Source organism: Diachasmimorpha longicaudata, chromosome 1 (genome assembly GCF_034640455.1).
Source record: "Diachasmimorpha longicaudata isolate KC_UGA_2023 chromosome 1, iyDiaLong2, whole genome shotgun sequence".
NCBI classification, from domain to species: Eukaryota; Metazoa; Arthropoda; class Insecta; order Hymenoptera; family Braconidae; genus Diachasmimorpha; species Diachasmimorpha longicaudata.
Window position 1 is genome coordinate 11,037,630 of NC_087225.1, and position 23,490 is coordinate 11,061,119.

The following is a 23,490-nucleotide window of genomic DNA, read 5'->3' on the forward strand; positions in this document are numbered from 1 at the left end:
CGAGTAAGTATCAAGCCCTCCCTCCACCCGTTGCTCCATTTCCCGCGTGTACACACGAGGGAGAGAGAACTGAGGATAGTTCGACATGGGTTGTACCTTCGGGGAATTTGTGAGACCGACACAGAAGCCTCACGGCATAGCCCTTACACTACACATTCAAGATCACGTAATTACGGAACGGTGTACCATTTTCCACGCCGCACCACACAATGAATTTTTCACTTGGTTGTGAGAGAGAGGGTAGACCAATAGAATCAGAAATTGATGATGCTGGGTATAGTGAGGATTGATTAGGGTAGGGTATTGATAGAGATATACTTTGGGGAGGGAATGATGAATTTATTGAGAAAATTTCAAAAATGTGGGAGAGTTAGTTATAGGGTGATCAGGACTGGAGGGTAATTACCCTCATTTGGAGAAGGTATTTTTCTACGAAGATAATTTTATTGGGGAGTAGCAATGCAGGATATTGGAAATCTCGAGGGAATCAGGCTGGTGTCATCGATGATGATGAGTATTCGGGGATAAAAGATGGAATGATGACGAGAGAGAGGTACAATTGCAAGCTGTAGTTTATTCAACTCAATATCCGGAGTTTGCGGGAATAATTAATGAAGACTTTGGTTAATGATGGCATTCATGATTTATCGCAGACCGATGATTTATTCAATGGCGAAAGAAGAAATTCTGGATAAAATATTCAAGATTAAGGATTTGATCGATGCTCGATTGTGCTTGTGTTTGTTCAAGCGATATCGTTACTTCGTTTTTGTTCAATTTCTTTCAAATTAATTCGAAACAGTGTACACTAACTGGAAGCATAACTTGTCAACTTGAAATCTAACGCTAGTTTTTCCCTTCTCCGTGAAAAACAGACTCATCCTCACCATCATGAAATCCCAACAACTCTGTGATACAACAGTCAACTAATCGTAAATGATGTTTGTTTAACAATTCATTGAACAGCATCACATCAGTTGCTGAACATTCAACTCTAGCCGGAAGTTTGTGAATGTCACTAGGACGCTGCATAGCTCGTTAAATCGCTAGAGTTGTTGGATGAGGGTCACATGTGTACTATTGATAAAACCAGAGTAGGTTGGAGAACACTATTTCACAATACCTGGAAAATCCCCCCACCCAAGTAACTCCTCTCATCCACCCACTTCTCCATGTACCTTTGACTCTTCGACATCAACAAATATGGGAATGACTGAAGGTCTCTGGTTACATGGTAAAATACAGGGCTTTATCCTTTTTCTCCCACCCTTCAAAGTACACTTTTACGGTTAACGAAGCCAGTGCAAGCACAGCTTTGAAACCCTTCTGGAGAGAAAAGAAAGTTTGTTTGCACATGGTAAACTGCAGTCAACTGCAACACAAAAAAAATAACATCGAGTGTATTTTGTCTGATTCAAGTTTAATGGACATGAAATCATTTTTCCGTTACTTATGAAATATTCATCAGACAGCCTACATTAATTCACGCCGTAAATGAATACCATGTTACAAGTGAATGTCGCATTTTATCAATATTCGGACATCAATCCAATTACAATGAACAAAAAAAAATTCAAGCCTTAGCGTTATACCCATCTTCATTAATTATTACTCGTTACACGTTCTCGTACGTAATACCATTAATTAATTCCTTTATTCATCGTTCATTCCATCAATTTTCCATCGAACGTTTAAAAATAACTCTAGCACTACACCATAATTACGTCAAATTCACTGGGTTGACGGAAAATTGGGAGGAACCGTTCCAATTTGATAATCATCCATTGTGTGATCTACACCGGTTAAAAATGACATCATCAATTTTGCTAATTACGTGACTATAGTAAATATTAAATGAAATATTAAATGGAATATTGAACACACCAAACATATTTTTTTAACACCACCACAGCAAAGAGGCTCGTACTAAACTATCGAAAAGTTATCCCACAAAAAAACAATTGAAAAAATACCAAATCCATAATTCTATTGATAATTCCCAATGAACATGAAATCGAACAAATGGATTCACATATTACAGACCAAACCTACAAATCCATAAATTCACCTGCTCAGGGGGACGCGGTATGAGAGGGGCAGGGGGAGAGGGCTGAGGACGAAGAGGGAGTCGAAAGTGGAGTGCAGTCTCCGTGGAATCATAAGAAAAAATGAAACGAGACCCAGCGCCCTTTCGCTGCCATTTACCGCACTTCCTCCATCCCCTTCCCTCGCTCTCACCCCAACGTGGGAAACTAATTTTACGCTTCGTAAGCTCTACGAGCTTGGCTAGCTCTCGCACCCAAGGCCGAGAGGTATACCTGCTGAACTCGCGATACCATTCTCTTCTGTATATACTCCTACGATTTGCTCGCCTCTTCCTCTCCCACCCCCACCCCTTCAACCATGCTTTCTTGGTTGTACAGTTGATTCTGGACGGAAAATAAAATCATGTCCATCCATATAAACCCGAGACCAGGAGAATTTCTTTGTTTTATTTGGAGTGAGCTTTCGGTGGAGAAGAGGGAGAAAAATAGACGGAGGTTATAATGCAAGTGTCAAAAACAGAGAGACTATAAATTTTTCAAGTCACGTGGTGTTATGTTCTCGTTGAAGTAGTTAGAAAATAAAAAGCCAATTAACTTATATTCAATTGAAATCGCAGAGACAATGGATTTGATGATAGGGGATGGAGGAGAGCATGAGAGAGAGAGAGAGAGAGAGAGAGATAGAAATTGGGTTGGTGGATGAGCTTGTCTTCAAAGTTTCACGGTGCACACGTATTTTGCAGAATTCTTGAGCCCTGCGAGGTCAGACTGCGGGAAGGGATAGAGGGTCAGTGGAAACCGCCAACCAATTTCTTTGAGTGCCAGGCCGAGTAGACCCTCCCTAGTGTCCTCTATTGTGGTACCATTGTGATTCGATTCGCAGGATTGTACTCAAGTGAAGGCCAGCTTTCATGAGTTTTTAGGTATTTGTAGGGAGGGACAAAGGGAATTTCAAGTGATTAAAGCATCGTGCTGGATTATTTTGCAATTGTGAGGAGGATCGAATGATTTTAAGAATTCAAAAATCACTCAGAAGGTACTCATCACTTGCCATTACCATCTTGTGGTCCCTGTCAGCTCTATTCTCCTTTTAGCACTGTCCGCAGAGATCGAAACAATTAAAAAGTAAGCGGGTAATTAAAGAATTGAAAATGAATAATGTGAAAAGAAAAAGCGAGAGGACTGCAGCTCTAAAAAAAATTCAACTGAAGTAGAATGCCGATATTCTGCTCACGGCGACATCCCGCGGGACCAAGTGTTCTTGATCTTTAAGCAGATAATTTTAATCGACCTTTGAAATACATCCTCTCTTCGGATTTTTTTTTTTCAGAAAAAAAAAGATTCGTTTGGTTATTCATTTTACGCAATCCTCTTTCAGCATAAAAAATGGAAGAAGAAGGGAGAGGTGGCTTCAAAGAAGGAGTGTTTATTATAACCGCAAGTGGAGTCCTCAAGGCTGTGGTTATGCACGAGTATGAGTGGTGAGGAAGACAGAGGAAGTTTCATCGTGCGTAGAGAAACGGAATGTATGAAGAAGGGGAGTAGTACAAGCTACGGAGAGGGTAAGTCAAAGCCATCGTTGAACGCAAAGACCCCTCTGAAGCTTGGAACGTGGGAATTACTGAGGCGTGTGTACACTGGTCGATCAACACTCGGTGGGGCATGAAGAAACGGGTCACATGGTGAGTCGTAACCAGCGAGAGGGGATAAGGTGGAGTATCTCTTGACCATTTTCATGCTTGCACGATGTAAAACCCCAATTCATCGGGAAAATTAACGAGAGGTTTATGGGGTTGAGGAGGGTGATAACTTCATTGAGTGGTAATTCATTGGTTGTGGATGGGGCTGGGGCAAATGCTTCGGTATAGCGACTTTGAGGAGATATTCCGGAGTTAAATGAGACTGCGATTTCACGATGGAATCGAGATTTCGGGAATTTAGGAGAGATTGTGAGAAGCGAAATGGGGGAGCGAATTTTGAGTGAAATTCCATTGGTCGACAATCATGGAATCAAGATTCTGAAATAAATTGTATAGGTTTAGTTGATATTTGAGCAGGAAAATGCACTGCACATGTCCTATCCTCAGTTTGGGCTGTCATAAGCAATCATAAAATTCTTTTATTCGAAAGTTAAATAATAAATCAGCTTGTCTGTAAGTTTGAGCAAATGTAATCCTTCCTGAGCTGACTTAAAGTTGAGATTTGTATGAACTGATAATTTCCAAGTGCCCTTGAATCAATTGGGGTGGGTTTAGGCTTGAATATGAGCTCAAACCACTTTCACAAACAATTTAGTTTCTCTTCGGGCTCAAATGATTCGCTCCACTCAAGTTTTTTTCTCTGCTACTGAATGTTATTAGCATGTAAAAGTGACACTTATCCAAAGACGATGGAGAATGCGGACGAATGAAATATTTTACCTGAAAGTCGATTTGGGAACAACTTTTGTGTGAGAAGTTGAAAGATTTCAAAGACCTGCATCAACTCTGGTTTATCCAATTACCATTTCTCTTAAATCTCCTGGTGCTTGATTCACCGGAATTTAGCGGGTAAGGCTGAAGGTGGTGAGGGAGAGCAAAAAAAGAGCAAAAACATTTCTGGCGATAAAACAGCAATGAGCAGAAATAACACACGCAAATGAATCTCCCACTGGGTTTTCAGGCTGAATTTATACGAATAAGTGCTAGGTGTGAATAAACCGCACCACAAACATCCGAGGCCGGTGTGTTGAAGGGAGTTGGCCACCATCACTCGCATAACTCTACGTAGCAACTATACCGTGTTTGTGGATCTATAGATTTTGCACAATGTTAGCGTGTCAGCTAATTGATGCTGGGTTTATTAGGTGCCTCTTTTTGGATTTCGAGGCGCGAATTCAAACCCCCGTCCTAACTGTGTATTACACGACAGTTATATGCCTGGCGTGATACCACACCGACACCTACGATGCATAATTAATTTGAAATTGGAGTTCGGATCGAGGCACTTAAAATTGAAGGTAAAAGTCAGTCTTAGGGGTAACTTTTCAATAGAATTAAGGCGCTTGGTGAGAATTTTTTTTTATTTCCTCGATGAACTCGGGTAACTTCTCGGGAAAGGGTTAAATGGAATAACCTGGTAATTTTCATTAGCCATTGGATAATGGGAAAATATTAAAGGAAATCTATTCAAAGCTAACTGTTTTGCCCCGTCCCTTCAATTCACCACTCAGAAACTCCTTCGATATATTCGACATGACACCATTGTGACTATTTTATCATTCATCCGTTACAAGGAATTTCGAAAATTTGTGACACGACCTCTCGAAAGCCCGCGGGCCATTTGTTCGGGTCGCGGCACGTAAGTCAACCCGTACCTACAAAGTTAAATTGCAGAGTTGGGGACGATGGCCCCGAGACATACTCCCCTCAAACGATTCATCAGGGGTCATCTTTTTTTCAGTTCTTTTCACGTTGCCATTGTCTGACGCAAAACGCATATTTCTACTTGACAATTTTCCCGGTGAAACTTGCACCCAAATTACTGGAAAATCGTTCCTTTTGTCGAAGACTTTGAATCACCAGGTTAATGATGAATGATGAATTCCGGTATCGAATATACCCAACTGGCATAACCCAATCGTACATTATTTTAAGCCTTGCAACTTGCAGAAACTTGTAGAAATACCCTCACTTCCTGTCACCAAAAATAACCCACACTCAGACAAAATCAACACAAATCCACAATCTTACCGTTGCCTCCAATTATCACCGACGATTCAAGTATATTACCGCATGTTTGGAGTGCGAAAGACAAGTGATTCAAGAGCATCCGTACATGGCACATCGGTGTTGATATACACGAGTGGAGATCTGAGCCGCGTGGGACCAGAGTACTGTTCGATGTCATGTGCTTGGGTCCCTCTCTCACTTTGGTATTCCACCCTTTCTCTTGTCCTACGAATTCACCCATACACCATCGGAAAATCCCCCTCCCCCCACCTTCCCGCCCCCTTACTTCTCGTACACCACACCTATTTTCCGCATCCCCAGTAGCCAGAGCCGTCGTACCATTCTGCCATTCCCACCTAAAGCAATCTCCATCCTCTCCACCCCATCGTCACTTTAACGCTCTCCCTCAATTTCAGATGGTTTTGTATCACCATCTCCCTCCCACCCACTCATACCAACCTTCACTTCACCCTTTCCTCTTTCCTCACTCAGGAGGTATGGATAGAACAAACTGCTTGCTCACTTGCTCTCCCTCTCACTAGTTTCGCTTTATCTCCTGACAATCGACCTCACTCCTATGTACCCCGTCCCTTTACCCTTCACCGCCCCACATGCCGCTCAACCCAACGCACACGAGTTCAGCTACTTCAATTTGCATTACGCCCGACCGCGCATAGCCGAAGGATCAATTAAATTTCTATTAAGCAGAGAACTTTTTTTTTTATCAATATACCGCTGTCCCGTTCCTCCTATTTATCGATGAGATTTTCACTACGTTTCATCAACCATATGAGCGTGTAATGCTTCCAGCATTTTTCCATCAACGCACTGCGCTTTTCTCCATTCATTTTGTCCTATTGTTAGAATAATCCGAGGAATTCTATAGACCGGCGATTTACAGGCTGAAACGTTGATAAAATTCAAACAAAATGATATCTCTCTGACTTGCTTCATCACTCACATTTCACTCATGAATTTGCCATCATTATCCATACACCGGTCAATTGTTGATTGCCAGACGAAAATGAAAATGAGTTGTAAAATTATTCAAAGATGAATTCCTGTGATTTTATAAGGGCGCCATGATACATGATCAATAACGAGATAGTTAATTTCGTAGTTGTTGATTCAATTTCCTGTTATGATTGACAGCCGGTGGTTAAAAAGGAGAAAATTATTTGGATTCATGTACTTCCGACATGTATCTTCTTTCATGTCTACCACACCTCAACCGCAGGCTGAGCCACCCCTCATCTTGAACTCGTTAGTCAAGCCAATTCACCGTCGGTAACATTTTTTTTCTATCCTCCGTTCATGTTTAAATTTTAATATTGGATGCAGTTCAATGATCCGAAAACCATCGTAATTCACATATATCATTGGAAATACATGAAATCCAATCCGGCCCCAGCGTCCGTGGCAATAACATTTTTTTCTGTTTTTTTTCTTTTTTTATTTCATACCTAGGTATTTTCTATTCGTCTCGTTTCAACGAATCTGACGCTCTCACTGCGTTGCCATTCTCGGTCTCTGGCAGTATATACATCACCGTCAATTTTACCTTGTCGCGACACGTATCGGCCAGGGAAATTATTCGAAATCCCAGTGGATACTTGTCGTTAACAATATTTTTATTTTACGTGTAATTCGCGGTTGCGCGGTTATAGAGCGGAGGGTCACGGGGGCTCGCGTAAAGGGAGTTCAATGCAATAATCGAATGGAAAAGGCTAATACCGATCAGAGTGCAATGAATACACGTATTCTATGGGAATACGTACACGCACGTACTGCCTTCATGTTCACACCTGTCAATCGTGTGCCCGTAACCACGCCTATAATCGTGTTTATCGGCTAGTGACCGGTGGAGTAAGGGGGGTGGCAGGGGTTAAAGGGGGGAGGGGGCCAATGTACGAGGTCCTCTGGATCGTAGTACATTGCACATATGTCCTTCATTTTTTCAGCTGGCAGGACAATTCGATCTCGATAATCGTGGGATTATTCGAGTACCAGCGCCGCAGAGTGGACCAATGGCTCTCTCACGGCTTTTCGGGCATTGTGATGTGTATGTGTATGTGAGGGTGAATGAGTGGAGACCGCCCAGAGACAGGATATAAAAATCTCGGGGGCTATAGAGCGATGACGGATCAGCTCTTTCAATAGGAAACAAGTCCTTTTCGTTCCAAGCACAAGGGCTTTTTCACTATTTCTTCGTCTTTTGTTCCGGCTGGAGAGATCTGAAGCTCATGTGCTTTGCTTGTATCACGAAAAAGCCGGGTATACCGTGCTCACTATGATGAATTTATGAGTTTATACGAGAGAAGAATGGATTCACCAGAGAATTCCATTTGTCCCCGATATTTGTACGATTTTCATTGTAATAGCAACCGGAATTCAATAATTTCTGTAATTCAGCAATTCACGTACTCTCAATATATTTCTATCCTCCTCATCATATAGAAGTAATTGTCATATGTCTTCGAAATTTATCATCGACGTCTAGTGCCAGTGATTCGAATAACTTCAAATATTTCGTTTGACTTGCTCATGAATAAACTACGACACCCTGTAAAATTGATTCCTCAAACAAATTGCACGGATGATCTGTTTACCCAGACAAACGGCCAACTATTTACCGTAGAACTAAAAATAATCCCGTGAAAGGTGGGCTATATGTAACTTGAAAGTTTGTTCTTCGAAACTATGTTATAATATTTCAACCCTTACCCTCTACATCTTGACAAACTGAACCTTCTGAATTATAATCATAATTATGTGAGTTTGTCACGATCGCAACTTTGTCAAATCGCCGGTGGTAATTGACATTTGATTCGCACTCATACACCAACTCTCCCGCTTCCCTCTCCACTGAACCGACTGTGCCCAGCCTTTTCAAAAGATAAAACTACATTTTTAGAATCCCAGGCGGGTAGCAAGGGTTTCCGTTTCGCATTTCCACCATTTATATACGATTTTTCTTGTAATCGCGAACATCCATTTTCCCAAGAAGAGAGAGAGGGGCACCAGAGCTCCTTCAATTTCTCGTTACCACCCAGTTTTTCCCCTTCGCAGTAGTGGAGCTTTCGTGACAAACCCATGGGAGACTAACATACCTCTACCTCCCGAATCCTCACTCACCCCCTTCCACTTTCTCACAGCCCCTCATTGCTCACAACCGAGGTTTTCTGAAACTCGCCGCTATTGATTTACGACGACTATTTGCAAGATCACGCCGCCCACGTTAAAACTTTCCCTGCAACTCTTCCTCCTTCTCATTCTCTCTCTCTCTCTCTCTCTCTCTCTCTCTCTCTCTCTCTCTCTCTCTCTCTCTCTCTCTCTCTTTACCTCACTCTCTCATATTCTCTCTGCAGTGAGGGAAAAAAATTTTTTTTGACCCCTTCCTGTTACTTTTTCACCAGTTCGAAGACAGCCGTCGCTGCAGCTCACGTAGTTCCAAGCCCAGTGCAGAAGAGAGGACTAGAGCATCCGTCCGTACGTGCTAGAAGTTTAGCCCCGAGACGGATTGAAAGGGAAAAGGAAAGTCAGACACGTGACTTTCGGATAGCAGTGAAAAAACTGTAGAAACGACTCGACCCTTTATTTTATTTCGATATTTATTTTCTTTGTCTTTTTCTTTCGTGAGATAGTTTTTATTTTTCTGTAAGTCGACAGTTTCATGTATGGTATGTCTTCGGAACGTGCTTTCATTTGATATATGACGTTATTCAACTACAGTAGGATGTATAATCCTGAGGATCAAGTGCCGAGAACTGTGGCATCCACCGTAACTCGTTAAGCCCATAGGGCGGCTCCGGAAAACGGCACACTTCGATTTAAGGGTAATCTGCTTTGGAAACTTGCTGAGGGGGATGGTGATAAATTTGTCTACGATCTATGAGTGGATATAAAGGAAGAATGAAATTGATGGGGGGGTTCATTGAATCCATCCAAGGTGATGGAATTTACCAAAAACTCCAGGTTTGATCGGAATTTGGGGATAAACGTTTCATCTGTATGTTCCCATGAATTTCATAGGAATACGAACCTATTAAGCATTTCAATTGGGTAACAATTTAATGAAACTATTGATGAAATGTCAAACAGAGAGAGTCTAAATTTGTCTGAATTTATTGCACCGCTTCCGAACTTGTTCCACAAATCAATGTTGTTGAATGAGTTTATCAGTTGTTTGAGAATGACACCTTCAGTTCAGGGCCAGGGAGCCAATGTACGCTGAACAGAACCTTCATTCCCAATACGTCATCACTGCATCTATATACCTCAGTTTCACCGTTAGACCAAGATTAAAACTCATTACCCAGCTTCTTAATCCGCCCCCATCCTCAGTTTCAGCCATTCAAGTTAAAATTATTGGAACGCATAAATTATGAACAGACCCGGTTTATCTACGAAGCCACTATACTGCTCGTCCGTGCTAGACGGACGAGATTTAGTGAGATCTCGGAGTAAAGTGTGGATATTGAGGGTATATCACTCACGGTCTGCGGTTACGACGACCTCAGGTTAACTCCCCCTCGTCTTCTCACCCTGTATGTGGCAACTACTCCTCAACACAACCATGACTATCTGGGAATAGTCTACGTATACATATGTACACAAGTTGTAGTTTAGATCTCCGACTGAGAAACCGACTGGTCGAGTTGGTGTATGTGAAGGTGAATACGAAGCTGCATGGATCGTTAGGTCACTGTGCTGGGCCATCTAACGTCCTGCATGGATTGCATATCCTTGAAGCCATCTCACCTCTATCCACCAATCCAGTATATACCCTGTGGATTTCAACATCGTCTTCGACAGCAGACTGTCTATGCAAATTGGAAAGCTGTTTCTCCTCAATTACTCCCAACGGTGCTGTAATCATGCGTACATCCCGTCACGAATGTTCTACACTGAGCATAATGATGAATTCCAAATGACGATGTTGGTGAAAATCTTCACCTGACCCCATTTGTCCACGACTTGAAATCAATTATCATGGCTATGTGGTGGGGTGGGTCAAGGTGTGACCCACAATCCAGTGTCTGGTAACTGGGCCAACAACAACGGAGAAGGGTGCTAGCCAACAGGTGTAGCTCAGAATGTACTGTCCCTTCCAAAGTACATGACTGAGTCAGAACAAAGCCCTATATGCAGCCTTGCGGTTGCTAATGGTAGTTGTCACTGGCTGCACTACCAACCACATTCACAGGTATACCATCCCCTAGTCGATCTACTTGGTTCAATCAAATATCCGATAGTACTGGGTTCTCTATCCAGAGAGCACATCGCGTCACGACGACTACGTTTACATCATGGACCACGAGCTCATCAATTTGGCTCACCCTCCCATCTACTACCGCCTACAAGTGCTTTCTCTATGCATCGGTCTATCTGTGTTTTCATTCGTATCGTACCCACCTACCCGTCCTTCCGTTCAGTCGGCTGCTAACCTGGCTGTCGCTATCGGTTTCCTCGCTTCCATTGTCACATCGTTCATCCAATGATGTCCGGGGCCTCTAGGTTGTTCCGATTTCTCCCGTCTGGCCAACTTATACTTTAGCAATGGGGTTGTGGGTGAGTGGCCTTCGGGGATCGTCACGGTTGCTGGGTATTAATAAACTGATGTCTTCATGAAAGGTGTTAGGAAAATTATTATCGTAAGCTTGGCCTGTGGTCTTCAACATGATGAGGTATTCTTCTTCAAGCTAGCTCCAGGATCATAGATATCTTATCGTACAAATAAAGGCAAACAGGTGTTGAAATTTATTTGATAGAAGACATGTGACTACCACTGTTGGAGGAAGTCAATCGTCTTTTATTCCTATCGATGCCATTAGTGAGAGAATTTCGAATGGATCTGTATGAATTTCTTATTCCTATGATAAACATCATAACCACATCTCACTGGCTATCGATGGCGAACCCTTTTTCACACAAAAAGATGAATATCTCTGAAACTTGTTATCCTTATTTTTCGCCGAGTTATCGTGCGTGTGAGAATGGAAAAATTTGGAACATGGGAAAGGCGAATATCTTGATACTTTCTACGGACGGGTATGCATATTTTGTTCGATCTAGATAGCGATTGCCGAGAAAAGTATTTGAAAATAAATTGCAATCCCTCAAGAATGTCATGAGATATCAATTCAATTTCAACCCATCTCAACTTTTTATTAAGCCCTTTTTTCTTAGAAAACATACACAATAATATTATCACATTCCCCCTGAGCAAGCATGTATATTTTGGGCGAACTGGATAAAGGTCATTGATACCAGCGGTTCGAAAAAAACTGGCGTCGATGAGATAGATTTTGAGTTATTGAGGAAAAATGAAATTCAAAGAAGTTGTTATACTTCAGGAAGTGTGAAACGGATCGGGTTGAAGCTCCAGACTAACGTGGCTTTCAATCATACTTACGATGGGCCAACATTTCAGACTTTCATTGACAAATGTAACCGTATTTATATCGATCTTTCTAAAAATTGATCACCAAAAGCCCAAGCATCTCTTACATCCCGGATATTATCCCAGACTGATAAAAATTTGGTTTCCCCGATACGTACATTAAGACAGTGGAAATCGATTAAACCCACAATGATCGGTATTCTGTTCCGTTCAAAGACAAGATGACTTGATTATCTATCGAATATTAAAATGATTATAATCTGCGAAGTGTACCCCAGGCTCGCTTTAAATTTCCTCTCATTAAAGAAGATATATCCGAATCGTCATATTGCCTCTCACCTCGCCTCGCCATGAAACATCAATTCATTCAATGATAATCAAGAGATGGACACATCTGCTCCTCTTCCCCATAAAAAAGTGATAATCAGCCTCATGAATTTTGAAACCTCCCCCATCGATAAGAAAATAAGGTGATGAAAATGTCTGAGCCCCTGGAGACAGAACCAAGCAGAGATGTGATTTCTCCAGGGGTGATTGTATAGGTACTTTGTGTAAATCTCGATTGGTGGGTAAGGGTGAATCCCTCCGATTATCGCAGCATCTCCGACGTGATCCAATCATGCTACCCAGCTAACTTGCTAATTTATCGTCAATGAGGGCCATTGCACATTATTTAACGTCGGATTATACCTGAGGGCCTGGGGAAAAGGGAAACGGAGGAAGGTAAAAAAGGGTGAAGCAAGCTGCACTCTTGCTACTAACTTGGTAGCCTCCAGGCGTTCAGCGAACAAGGTGAAAGGAATGAGAGCAAAACGGATTCTCTCACCGGCAAGACACCCTTTAAGACTTCAATGACGTTGAGCTCTTGGTATTCACCCTTTTCACCATCAATTCTAAAACCGCTCGTTCCCACTCCCTGACAACTCTGACTTTAACACCCACAAAACAGCAGTGGTAACTATTTATAAAGTTAGAGGGAGTCTATGAGAGGGAGCTAAAGGATTGTGAGACATTTTCACTTTCTCATTTTGATGGCTTTTAGAACCCTACTGCGAATGTACGATAATGGGTAATCAGGGGAACAAGTATCATTCTATTGTAGTATTCCAGTAGACCAATGGAACAATTAACTTAACGAACTTAATATGAGCAAGTTGAAGACTGCTGCAAGACCTTTTCGTTGACTATCCGATGCGAGCCACGTTCCTGAAGGGAAGAAAAAATACGCGCGTACAAGCTGGAGAGTTTCCACGGTACCATAAAGTCTCCTACAGTTTTCTTCATCCCGATGATCCTTCAGCAGGAGTTACGGTGGAACTGAGGAAATTTCATTCACCTGGTTGAAGTAAAAAATATTGGTTTGTAAATCAAATCGAGGGCACAATGTACAAGAATCGAATTACCGAGGGAATTCACGTCATAACATGATTCTGTGGTTTGTTTGAGGGTGAAAAGTTCTGGTTGTAAGAAGCTTTGACGTCAATAGCCGAACCAATGCTAGACAATAGACTGGGATGGTAGGGGATGTGGATGGATTACGACGGGGTTTAGACGCCATTGACTGTTTGATCCTCTAATCATTGAGAGTGTGCCATCCAAAAGGAGAGACAGATATCAGAGAGATTGAGAATCGAAATAACTTGACCTTTAATAGCTGTCACCAAGACAAAGCGCAACGATTTTTATTACAAATCTGGTGCAACTGATGCCTGAGAAGAAACTCTGATTTCGTGAAACAGCTCAATTCGTTCCGTGAGCAATTTTCCGAGTACGTACATGTGGAGGAAACAGTAGAGCGAGGGATCGGCAAATTTATGTACACACTCTCAATCACATTGCTGAGGTCAGCTTATGAGTCTGCCAGTAGAACTAGGGATATGCGTCTATAGGTAGTGTAAATCGATGAACCAATGTAAATACACGAAATTGCCCAGTGAGGCTTCTCAACTCTGCATATGCTCATCATTATGATGTACCGTGTGCAGATATTACCGGATTTCCATTAAAGTGGGGATAATTCTAGGTAGAGAATGATTAGAAAATTTCTCAAAGTCACGTGAGTCGAAACGATTGTGAGCGGCTTTCGAGTCATCTCGAGTAGATCCCCACGATAAAAGATTTAATATTAGGAGAGCATGAATGTCACTTCACCCAACAATATATTCCATCATTTTTCCAGAAAATCAATGCAATGATTTGAAGCCCTCTGTAATCATCAAATGGCGATGCGAGCTCGAAGCCCTTTGAATTTTGACACTCAAGCGCTGAAATGCGAACCAACAGTCCCCAGTGGAAATACCTTCAACTGGTTTTCGAGTTACCAAAAGCAATTAATCACAGTTGTCGACGAAGGAGATATTATGTTGGGTGGATAAAGTATTCAACGATTATCAGGGCCACAAAGCCAGGAAGTTCACACTTGATCCTGCAAAATGTTCAATAAAATTATCAATAAAAATTAATCATCCGAAGCCCATTGTTATCACCGCATTGCGATTGTACGACCCTTTATCGAAGCCCTTTGATATCGGATGTTCCACAACTAAAAAAAACCAATTCCCTAATGAAAACACCTCCACCCAGTTTTCCAGCTACTAAAAGCAATTAACCATGGCTGCACAGAAGGCCGTTCCGCCAGCCCGAAACTCTCTCCGAAGATAGTTTAGAGCTTCGATATACAGTAATTCAATTTCACTGGGTAGGTCAGTGCATTTAGCCCCTCAAACTCTCCAAAGATGAATCTACATCAGCTCCGGTAATAATAACAACCATCAGTCAGTCAACTTGAAATGAACAGTAACCTATCAGAAGCCCAAGCCCCTTCCATTCCCCCAATTTTTCATACCTCATGATATTCACCTTTTCACCATCCAAAGTTAATCACGTAAAAACCCCTTTCTGACAGTTGTTCCATAATCGATCTTCGGTGTAATTATTCTACAAGCTCCTCACTGATCTTGGCCTGCTCGTTAATTACGCACTAATTAATGGAACCGCTGTAATGGTGGGTGCTTTCTCCAGTGAAAAACCACCAGGAGTTGGCGCCATTCATTCTGGGCTGCGGGTTTTACGGGGCAGAGGGGGTTGGGGGTGGGAGAGGGGGGGGGCAGTCTGATATTACTCCACTGAGAAAAGTAGATCCAGTTGGCAGGGACATGGAAATGGAGAGGAAAAAATGATAGAGCTCTCTCAACCACTGATACGAGACGTAATTTATTAATCAACTTTAATTGTTTATTTGATGTTTTGTGAAGTTGCCGGTCTGGATGTTGCTCATTCAGTTTGATAATATTTGTCTCTAGCCGAGTTTCCGGGTTTCTCAATATCAGTCGGTACAGGGTGTATGGTATAAGTGGTGAATCTACTCGACCGTACATCAACGTTCGACCGCGTATTCTGTAGACAAAAAGCACCTTGGCCACTTGAAAATTGTGAGCGAAGGAGATCTGCTCGATCGAGAAACATTTTCACGAGACGTTTCACGAAGATAAAATGTTATGCTCAGGGAAATAAGTTTTTGTAAAATAATGTTACCGGTTTATCCTTTTTTTTCGGGAAAAAAGAAAGCATAAACGAGCACTCGCTACCAATAGATGGCTTGTAGATAAAGAATGTATTCAGAGAAACTTTTTCCGTGGATTCAATAAGTGTTCACAGCGGAGGAAAGTTTACTCGGCGCAGTGAATGATAATGAATGTAATAATAATAATCGTGATAATTTATGAGTGATTTTGGGGGATTCGCACAGCGCAATTGTTCGGGAAGAAAGCTACGGTCTTAGGAGGCTCTGGGTGGGAATAAAACATAGCGGTGGAAAAAAGAACCGAGGAAATAGGAGATTCACGTGAATGTGGCGAGGATGGAGGAGCTGAGGAAGGCGGCGGTACCTCGGTGTTGGAAGGAAAATAATGACGCGAAATCACGCCTCGCTCTGGCGTACCACACGCCAAAGTCAGATGTGAAGTTACGAGGACCAACTTACCATCCTCAGGTTTTTTTTTCTAAGAGTGAAAAGAAAAGGTGGTGGGTATCTGGGGTGGATTTTTAGGGCTTGAATTTACAGTTAAATATTTGATTCTGAAGGATATTAAGTGCTTTTACTATTTTTTTCTCCAGCAAGATTGTTTCTACTTTGACAGTCGAATATCAGGGCGCACAGTTGATGCTCATTCGACCCTACGTTTCCGGACATTTTACGATGATTTTATTAACGTCGTCACGTCTTATATTTCATTATGGGGGATCATCCGCGGAGTGCCTTCCAATGGCCAGTGCACTCAATCGGAATTCCAGAGGGTTTCGGAAAGTTCTAGAGCTTTTTTCGACGATTCCAGGACATTTGTACAATTTTAGTAGTTTTTCGTTTTATAGTAGTTTACTCACGCACACGACTGAAAATTATTCGGATTCATATTCGATTAAGTACTTGATCTTTACAAGTCAGAATCGGGATCGATATGGACGCCCCAAAAAATATTTTGAACATTTAAAAAACCGTAAAGTTTTAATGCTAAATGTTCAATCGCACACTGTCGAGTTAATGCGGAGGTGAATGAATTATGTTTAATTGTTTTTAATTTATTTGATTTATTTTAAAAAACACTTTATTGGAATGAATAATACACTTTTTGTAATGAGGTTGAAATATGGAAATTTAAAAAGGATAGCAAATAATGAGGAAATTGTAGCAAGATTTGCGCGAGGCACGGAGAGACAGGGACTGATGCGCTGAGGCATAGACGCACTGAGAGACTGATGCGTTGAGAAAGACGACGCACCGAATAGAAAATTTTTACGACTTTATAGATTGGTGTAGTGGTCTGTGTCTAAGAGTGATGGACAAACTCCAAAAAGGGAAAACCATTTAGAGTGTCGGGATTAATATTTCGGAAAAGTCCGACCGCAATAAAACATTGGAAGAGAAATATTTCAATGGTAATAAATGCAGGTCAAAAAGATTTTAAGGGGGAACATTCCTTCGTTAATGGAAGGAACAAGAAATTTCTACAATTAAGCCAAATCCGCAATAAAACGATTTGGTCGTGAAAGTAACATTGTGGGAAAAGTTTCGATCATGAATATTTGGAAATTATGAATAAAAAATATAATTCGAGAAGAATAAATTTAATAAGAGAGGGACGAATTCTGCGACAGAACAGACTCCCCCGTTGAGTAACTAATTTAATCAACGCAAAATGAAAGGTTGACTCGAGTAGTTTTTTGAGGAATTAGAGTTAGGAAGAATTGACGAAGAAGAAATAAAGAAGGGTAATAGCTTAGTTATGTTCGTCAGTGTCCGCGCTGGTAATTGGTAGAGGGGCCAGCTTCTTGACGTTGCGGTCAAAGAGCCCCTTGGCTGTTTTGACGGTGACTGTCCGGATAATGCCATCTGCTCCAGGTCGCACCTTGACGACACGTCCTAAGGCCCACTGGAGTGCGGGTACGTGGTCTTCTTTCAGCAAAACCACTGTGCCTTCCTTGATGTGGTGCTCCCCTTGACTCCATTTGGACCTCAGGTTGAGATCGCTTATATACTCCCGATGCCAGCGAGTCCAGAAGTGTTGCTTCAATTTCTGAATATGTTCCCACGTGGACAATCGGTTGCTAGGAGTGTCGGTGAAGTCACGTTCCCTTGAGGTTGTGAGGGGCTCTCCAATCAGGAAATGACCAGGAGTTAAGACCAACAGATCGTTGGGGTCAGCAGACATCGGAGTAAGAGGTCGGGAGTTCAGCACTGCTTCGATTTCGATGACCAAGGTGTTGAACTCCTCGAAGGTTAGAAGCTCATTGGTGATGATGCGGTACAGGTGGTGCTTAAAGGATTTCACCGCAGCTTCCCATAGACCACCAAAGTGGGGTGACAAGGGAGGGATGAAATGCCATTGGATCTGCTGTCTGGTCAATTCTGATTGGAGAGTCTCCTGGTGATCTTTCGACTGAAGAAATTGGTAGATTTCTTTCAGCTGATTGTTGGCCCCGACGAAGTTCGTACCGTTGTCCGAATAGATGTTTTTACAGTATCCGCGCCTAGCGATGAATCTTCGTAGTGATGCCAGAAATGCTTCAGTGGTGAGATCACTGACCACCTCCAAATGAACAGCCTTCACTGCTAGACAGGTGAAGATGGCAACGTAGACCTTGACACGACCTCGATTGCGGAACTTCTTCTCTTTGATAAAAAAAGGACCGCAATAATCAATGCCTACGTTTGAAAATGGACGAGATTCCCTCACTCGAGCGGCTGGCAAGTTTCCCATGATGTAGTTGACCGACGGTGGATTCATTCTGGTACATCGGATGCATCTTTGGATCTCGCGACGTACAGAGTTCCGACCATCCAGTGGCCAATATTTCTGTCTGAGGTGGTACAATGTTGCTTGAGGACCTGTATGTAGCTGAGACGTATGGGCTTCCCTGATGATGAGTCTCGTTAACGGATGAGACTTGGGCAAGATAAGAGGATGTTTCTGCGAGTACGGGATCATGGCGTTTTGCAGTCTACCTCCTACCCTGATGAGGCCATCCTTGTCCAGGAATGGATGTAGCTTGGCCACCGCGGCCAACTCCTGGTTCTTGGTTTGCTGATTTCCAGTACCTTGAAGAGCGCGTCTGAGAGGGCCAAATGTCTCGGTTTGCAGCCAGTGGATGATACCCTGCTCAGCTGTTGCGAGCTCGTCTGCTGTGATTGGGCCCTGCTTGTGACTCCTGAAACGTAGACAAAAAGCGATCACGCGTTTCAATTGAACAAATGAGGAATACTGTTCCAGAGGATGCCTTCCTGGTTCACCATGAGCTACATGACAAAACCTGCTCTTGATCTCAGTTGGAGGAGAGGAGAATTGAAGATCGAGAACTGGCCAATTGTCCTCTTCTGCTTGGAGCCAGGCAGGGCCTTCAAACCAGATCTTGGAGATAATGAAGTCCTTGATGAGCTGTCCGCGAGAGACCAAGTCCGCTGGATTGTCCTGAGTTCTCACGTGTCTCCAATCGTCTTGTTCAGATTTGGATTGGATATCTGCTACTCGATTGGAGACGAAGGTCTGGAGCTGATGTGCAGGTGTGTGGATCCAATGGAGCACAATGGTAGAGTCTGTCCAGTAGATGGTGCGATCGATGTGAAGGTTGATAGCTTTCTTGATTCCTTGGATGAGCTTAATCAAGAGTTGGGCTCCACAGAGTTCAAGCCTTGGAATCGTAAGCTTCTTGAGTGGAGCAACACGAGACTTGGCACATAGGAGTGTGGTTTTGATCTCCCCGTTAATTCCAGTCGAACGGAGATACACACAAGCTCCGTAGGCATCCTGACTGGCATCACTGAATCCGTGGAGTTGAATGTCTGTATATTTTTCTTGGAGAACGAATCGTGGAAATGTCACCATGTTGATCTGCTGGAGCTGTCCATAAAACTGGAGCCACTCTTCCTGGATCTCAGATGGGAGTGGAGTATCCCAGCCTGTCTTCAGGGTCCAAAGTTTTTGCATGATCATTTTTGCCATGACGACCACTGGTGAGAGAAGACCAAGGGGATCGAAAATCTTCGCAGTCTCAGATAAAACTGTCCGTTTAGTGATAGCAGCGCTCAACGATAATTTGGCAGTGTAGGTGATGCTGTCAGCTGTTGAGTTCCAGAGTACGCCTAGAGTTTTCAACGTTGCAGTATCGCCAATTTGAAGATTGTGGTTGATACTCTCTGGTGTCAAATCGTTCAAAATGGATGGGTCGTTGGAAGCCCATTGTCTCAGGTTGAATCCTCCGAGATTCACCAACTTGTCCAATTCTTCTCGCAGATGAATAGCTTCTTCCCGAGTCTGTGTTCCAGTAAGTAGATCGTCGACATACAGGTCACGTTGAAGCACTCGTGCAGCTTCTGGATGTAGATGGCCATCATCTTTCGCCAGTTGATGAAGACATCTAATCGCAAGATATGGGGCTGCAGAGAGTCCGAACGTCACTGTATTCAGCTCGAATGTTCTTACTGGTTCCTTCCCGTCACGCCATAATATTCGCTGGAATTTCCTGTCTTCAGGGCGTACGAGAACTTGTCTATACATTTTCTCGATGTCCCCTGTGAGTACGTATGGGTAAAGACGGAAACGTAGAAGAAGAGAAAATATGTCGTCCTGAATGGTAGGCCCGACATGTAAGGTCTCGTTGAGAGATATCCCGGTGCTGGTCTTCGCTGATCCATCGAAGACAACACGGACCTTCGTCGTCAAACTGCTCTCCTTAATCACAGCGTGATGTGGCAGATAATATCCCAAGTTGGATAGGTCTGCTCCGGTCACTTCTGTGAGATGACCAAGATCTAAATACTCTTGAATCACTGCACGATATTGCGTGTTGAGGTCTGCGTTGCCATCCAGTCTTCGTTCCAGAGATTTGAGACGGCGGAAAGCTCGTGATCGCGACTCGCCGATCAGAGATTCCTTCCCGTTGAATGGTAAAGCAACAACATATCTACCAGTGTTGTTGCGTTTGATATTCTCCAGAAAGTGTCGTTCGCAATCCGACTCAGTACTGGTTGAAGATGAAGTGGTGTCAACTTCTTCGATCGCCCAAAACTTGGAGAGATCGAAGTCAATGCTGGAGGTGCCGATAACGTTGCATACGCGTCGACGTATTGTCTGCATTGTTGGTGCGCTCCCTCCGATTACCCAACCGAGCAAAGTCTGTTGAAGATACAACTCCGGTTGATCTGCTGGTGTGAGCTTTTCCTTGCCTTTGCAGAGAAGCGATAATGTAGGTCCAGATCCAAGGAGCATGTCCACTGATGCTGGATGATGGAAGTCAGGATCAGCAAGCTTGATGTTGGTGGGAATCCTGATGGCGCTACGATCAATTGGTTGATCAGGTACAGCCTGAGTGATGTTGGGGATCGTCAAGAAGTTGAGTGTCCTTTCATACTCAGTTGTCCGTGATCGAATTGTGGCGGTGACTAAATACCTGGTGGTGGTATTTGCGTCATTCAACGCTCCAATGGATACAGCGAATGGTTGAAGCGGAAGATTGAGGGCGATGGCTAAACTCTCCTTGATGAAATTGGTGGTGGATCCGGTGTCCAGTAGCACTCGACAGTCGACAGGTTGTCTGTGGGTGTCAAGTACGTTGACATTCGCCGTCACCATCAGATCACATGTGGAGGAGCTGACGATCAATGCCGTTCGCCGTCCGCAGAGGCTCTGGGTCTGTTCTAGTCAAGATTGAGAGGGCGTTGACTTCTCTCCAGTATTGAAGTGGAGAAGCGTATGATGTCTGTCCTTGCAGATCGAACAATCCACTGGTGATACACAGACTGAGCGTTCGTGTCCTGGCTTGAGACAGTTAATACATAAGCCAACACTCTTCACCTTGGAAAACCTCTGCTCTGGAGTGAGACCCTTGAACACTGGACACTTTCCGATGTGTCGGTGTATCGTTTGACAATGGAGAAAGCATACTGAACCCGGTGGAGCTGATGCTGCTGATGTTGATGCTGGTGAATCAGTTGATCCGGCCACAAAGGCTTGTCTTCGGGGTTTCTTCTCCCTCTTCTTGTCAGAGGAAGATGGCTCTGAATAACTTGGAGGATGGCTCCTCGAAGTTGATGTCCTCGTATCGTGGCACGTCGCTCTGGCTTCTATAAATTCTAATAATTCTTTATAAGTGGGCAACTCCGTACCTTGATTTTTTAGCTCCCATTGCCAAATCGTTTCTGGTGCCAGCTTCAGGGTGATCAGGTCGGTGAGGGGTAGATCCCAGCTGCTGACATTCTGTCCCAGAGTTTCCAGTGCTTGGATGTTCTGGTTCATGACATCTGCTAGTTGTCCTAGTGCTGCTGGAGAGTCCCGTTGCAGGGGTGGATAATCCCGCATGATTGCCCAGTGCCGACGGAGTATCTTTTTCCTACAGTCAAATTTCTTTTTCAGAATGTCAATAGCGGTGCCATAGTTCTCATGTGTGGTTGCGAGAGAACCGATGGCAGTAGCAGCACTCCCCTTGAGTAATCCCCGCAGATAGTGGAACTTCTGATTGTTCTGTAGGTCTGCGTTCTCGTGAATCACTGTTTTGAACGAATCCCAGAATGGAGGGAAATTTTCAATAGATCCGTCAAACTCAGCGATTTTTATTTCTGGCAAGCGAGGCCTTTGAATATAATTATTAACCACTGTTGGTGTTGTTGATGTGTGAAACGGTGATGGTGATGGAGGTGGCGCCAGATTGTGATGGAGCTCTAGGAGTTCTAGAGCATTTCCTACGACCTTGTCGTAGGCGTCTTCCATCTTGAAGCGTTTGGATACTTCATTCTCATCCAGTTGTTCCAAGCGATCTTGAATGTCGGGAAACACGTTAAATCTTTCCTTGAGCCTTTGGAGAGCTGCTTGGAGTTGAAATGGCTTCCTGTCATTCGTGGGGGTTTGTATATACGTCTCCACGATCGTTGAGAAATTGGTGATGGCTGCCTGGATGGAACCACGTTTCCTCCTGAGAGTGGAGAATTCTTCCGTGTCGGACATGGGCATCTTCACTTACACTGTTCCACTGATTTCACTGATTTTATTTACGTTTGAAATCCGGCTCGAAGGACCAAAAATTATGTTCAATCGCACACTGTCGAGTTAATGCGGAGGTGAATGAATTATGTTTAATTGTTTTTAATTTATTTGATTTATTTTAAAAAACACTTTATTGGAATGAATAATACACTTTTTGTAATGAGGTTGAAATATGGAAATTTAAAAAGGATAGCAAATAATGAGGAAATTGTAGCAAGATTTGCGCGAGGCACGGAGAGACAGGGACTGATGCGCTGAGGCATAGACGCACTGAGAGACTGATGCGTTGAGAAAGACGACGCACCGAATAGAAAATTTTTACGACTTTATAGATTGGTGTAGTGGTCTGTGTCTAAGAGTGATGGACAAACTCCAAAAAGGGAAAACCATTTAGAGTGTCGGGATTAATATTTCGGAAAAGTCCGACCGCAATAAAACATTGGAAGAGAAATATTTCAATGGTAATAAATGCAGGTCAAAAAGATTTTAAGGGGGAACATTCCTTCGTTAATGGAAGGAACAAGAAATTTCTACAATTAAGCCAAATCCGCAATAAAACGATTTGGTCGTGAAAGTAACATTGTGGGAAAAGTTTCGATCATGAATATTTGGAAATTATGAATAAAAAATATAATTCGAGAAGAATAAATTTAATAAGAGAGGGACGAATTCTGCGACAGAACACTAAATATTATTTGAATGACAGAAAATATTAATCCATTTGTTCCAACTTTTCGGATGCAATTGCATTGACAAATGTATATTGGTCTGTAGTAAATTGCAAAAGTTACTTGGATATT

General features: G+C 42.9%; 2 protein-coding genes across 2 annotated transcripts in view; one reads left to right on the forward strand and one right to left on the reverse strand.

Annotated features, from left to right (window-relative positions):
- LOC135167414 (lachesin) overlaps positions 1-14,399 on the forward strand; it is a 310,790-nt gene extending 296,391 nt beyond the window's left edge. The window contains exon 17 of the transcript XR_010299853.1: positions 14,338-14,399. The gene's annotated coding sequence lies outside the window, so the exon portion shown is untranslated. The remainder of the gene's footprint in view (positions 1-14,337) is intronic.
- Positions 14,400-17,434: 3,035 nt separating this feature from the next.
- Positions 17,435-21,283, reverse strand: LOC135169656 (uncharacterized). The gene has a single exon (XM_064134882.1). The coding sequence runs from the start codon at positions 21,281-21,283 to the stop codon at positions 17,435-17,437; it is 3,849 nt and encodes a 1,282-aa protein (XP_063990952.1).
- Between the last annotated feature and the right edge of the window lie 2,207 nt (positions 21,284-23,490).

Excerpts from the sequence above, each read along its gene's own strand:
- LOC135169656 (XM_064134882.1), bottom strand. The coding sequence starts at position 21,283 with ATGGTGACGGCGAATGTCAACGTACTTGACACCCACAGACAACCTGTC.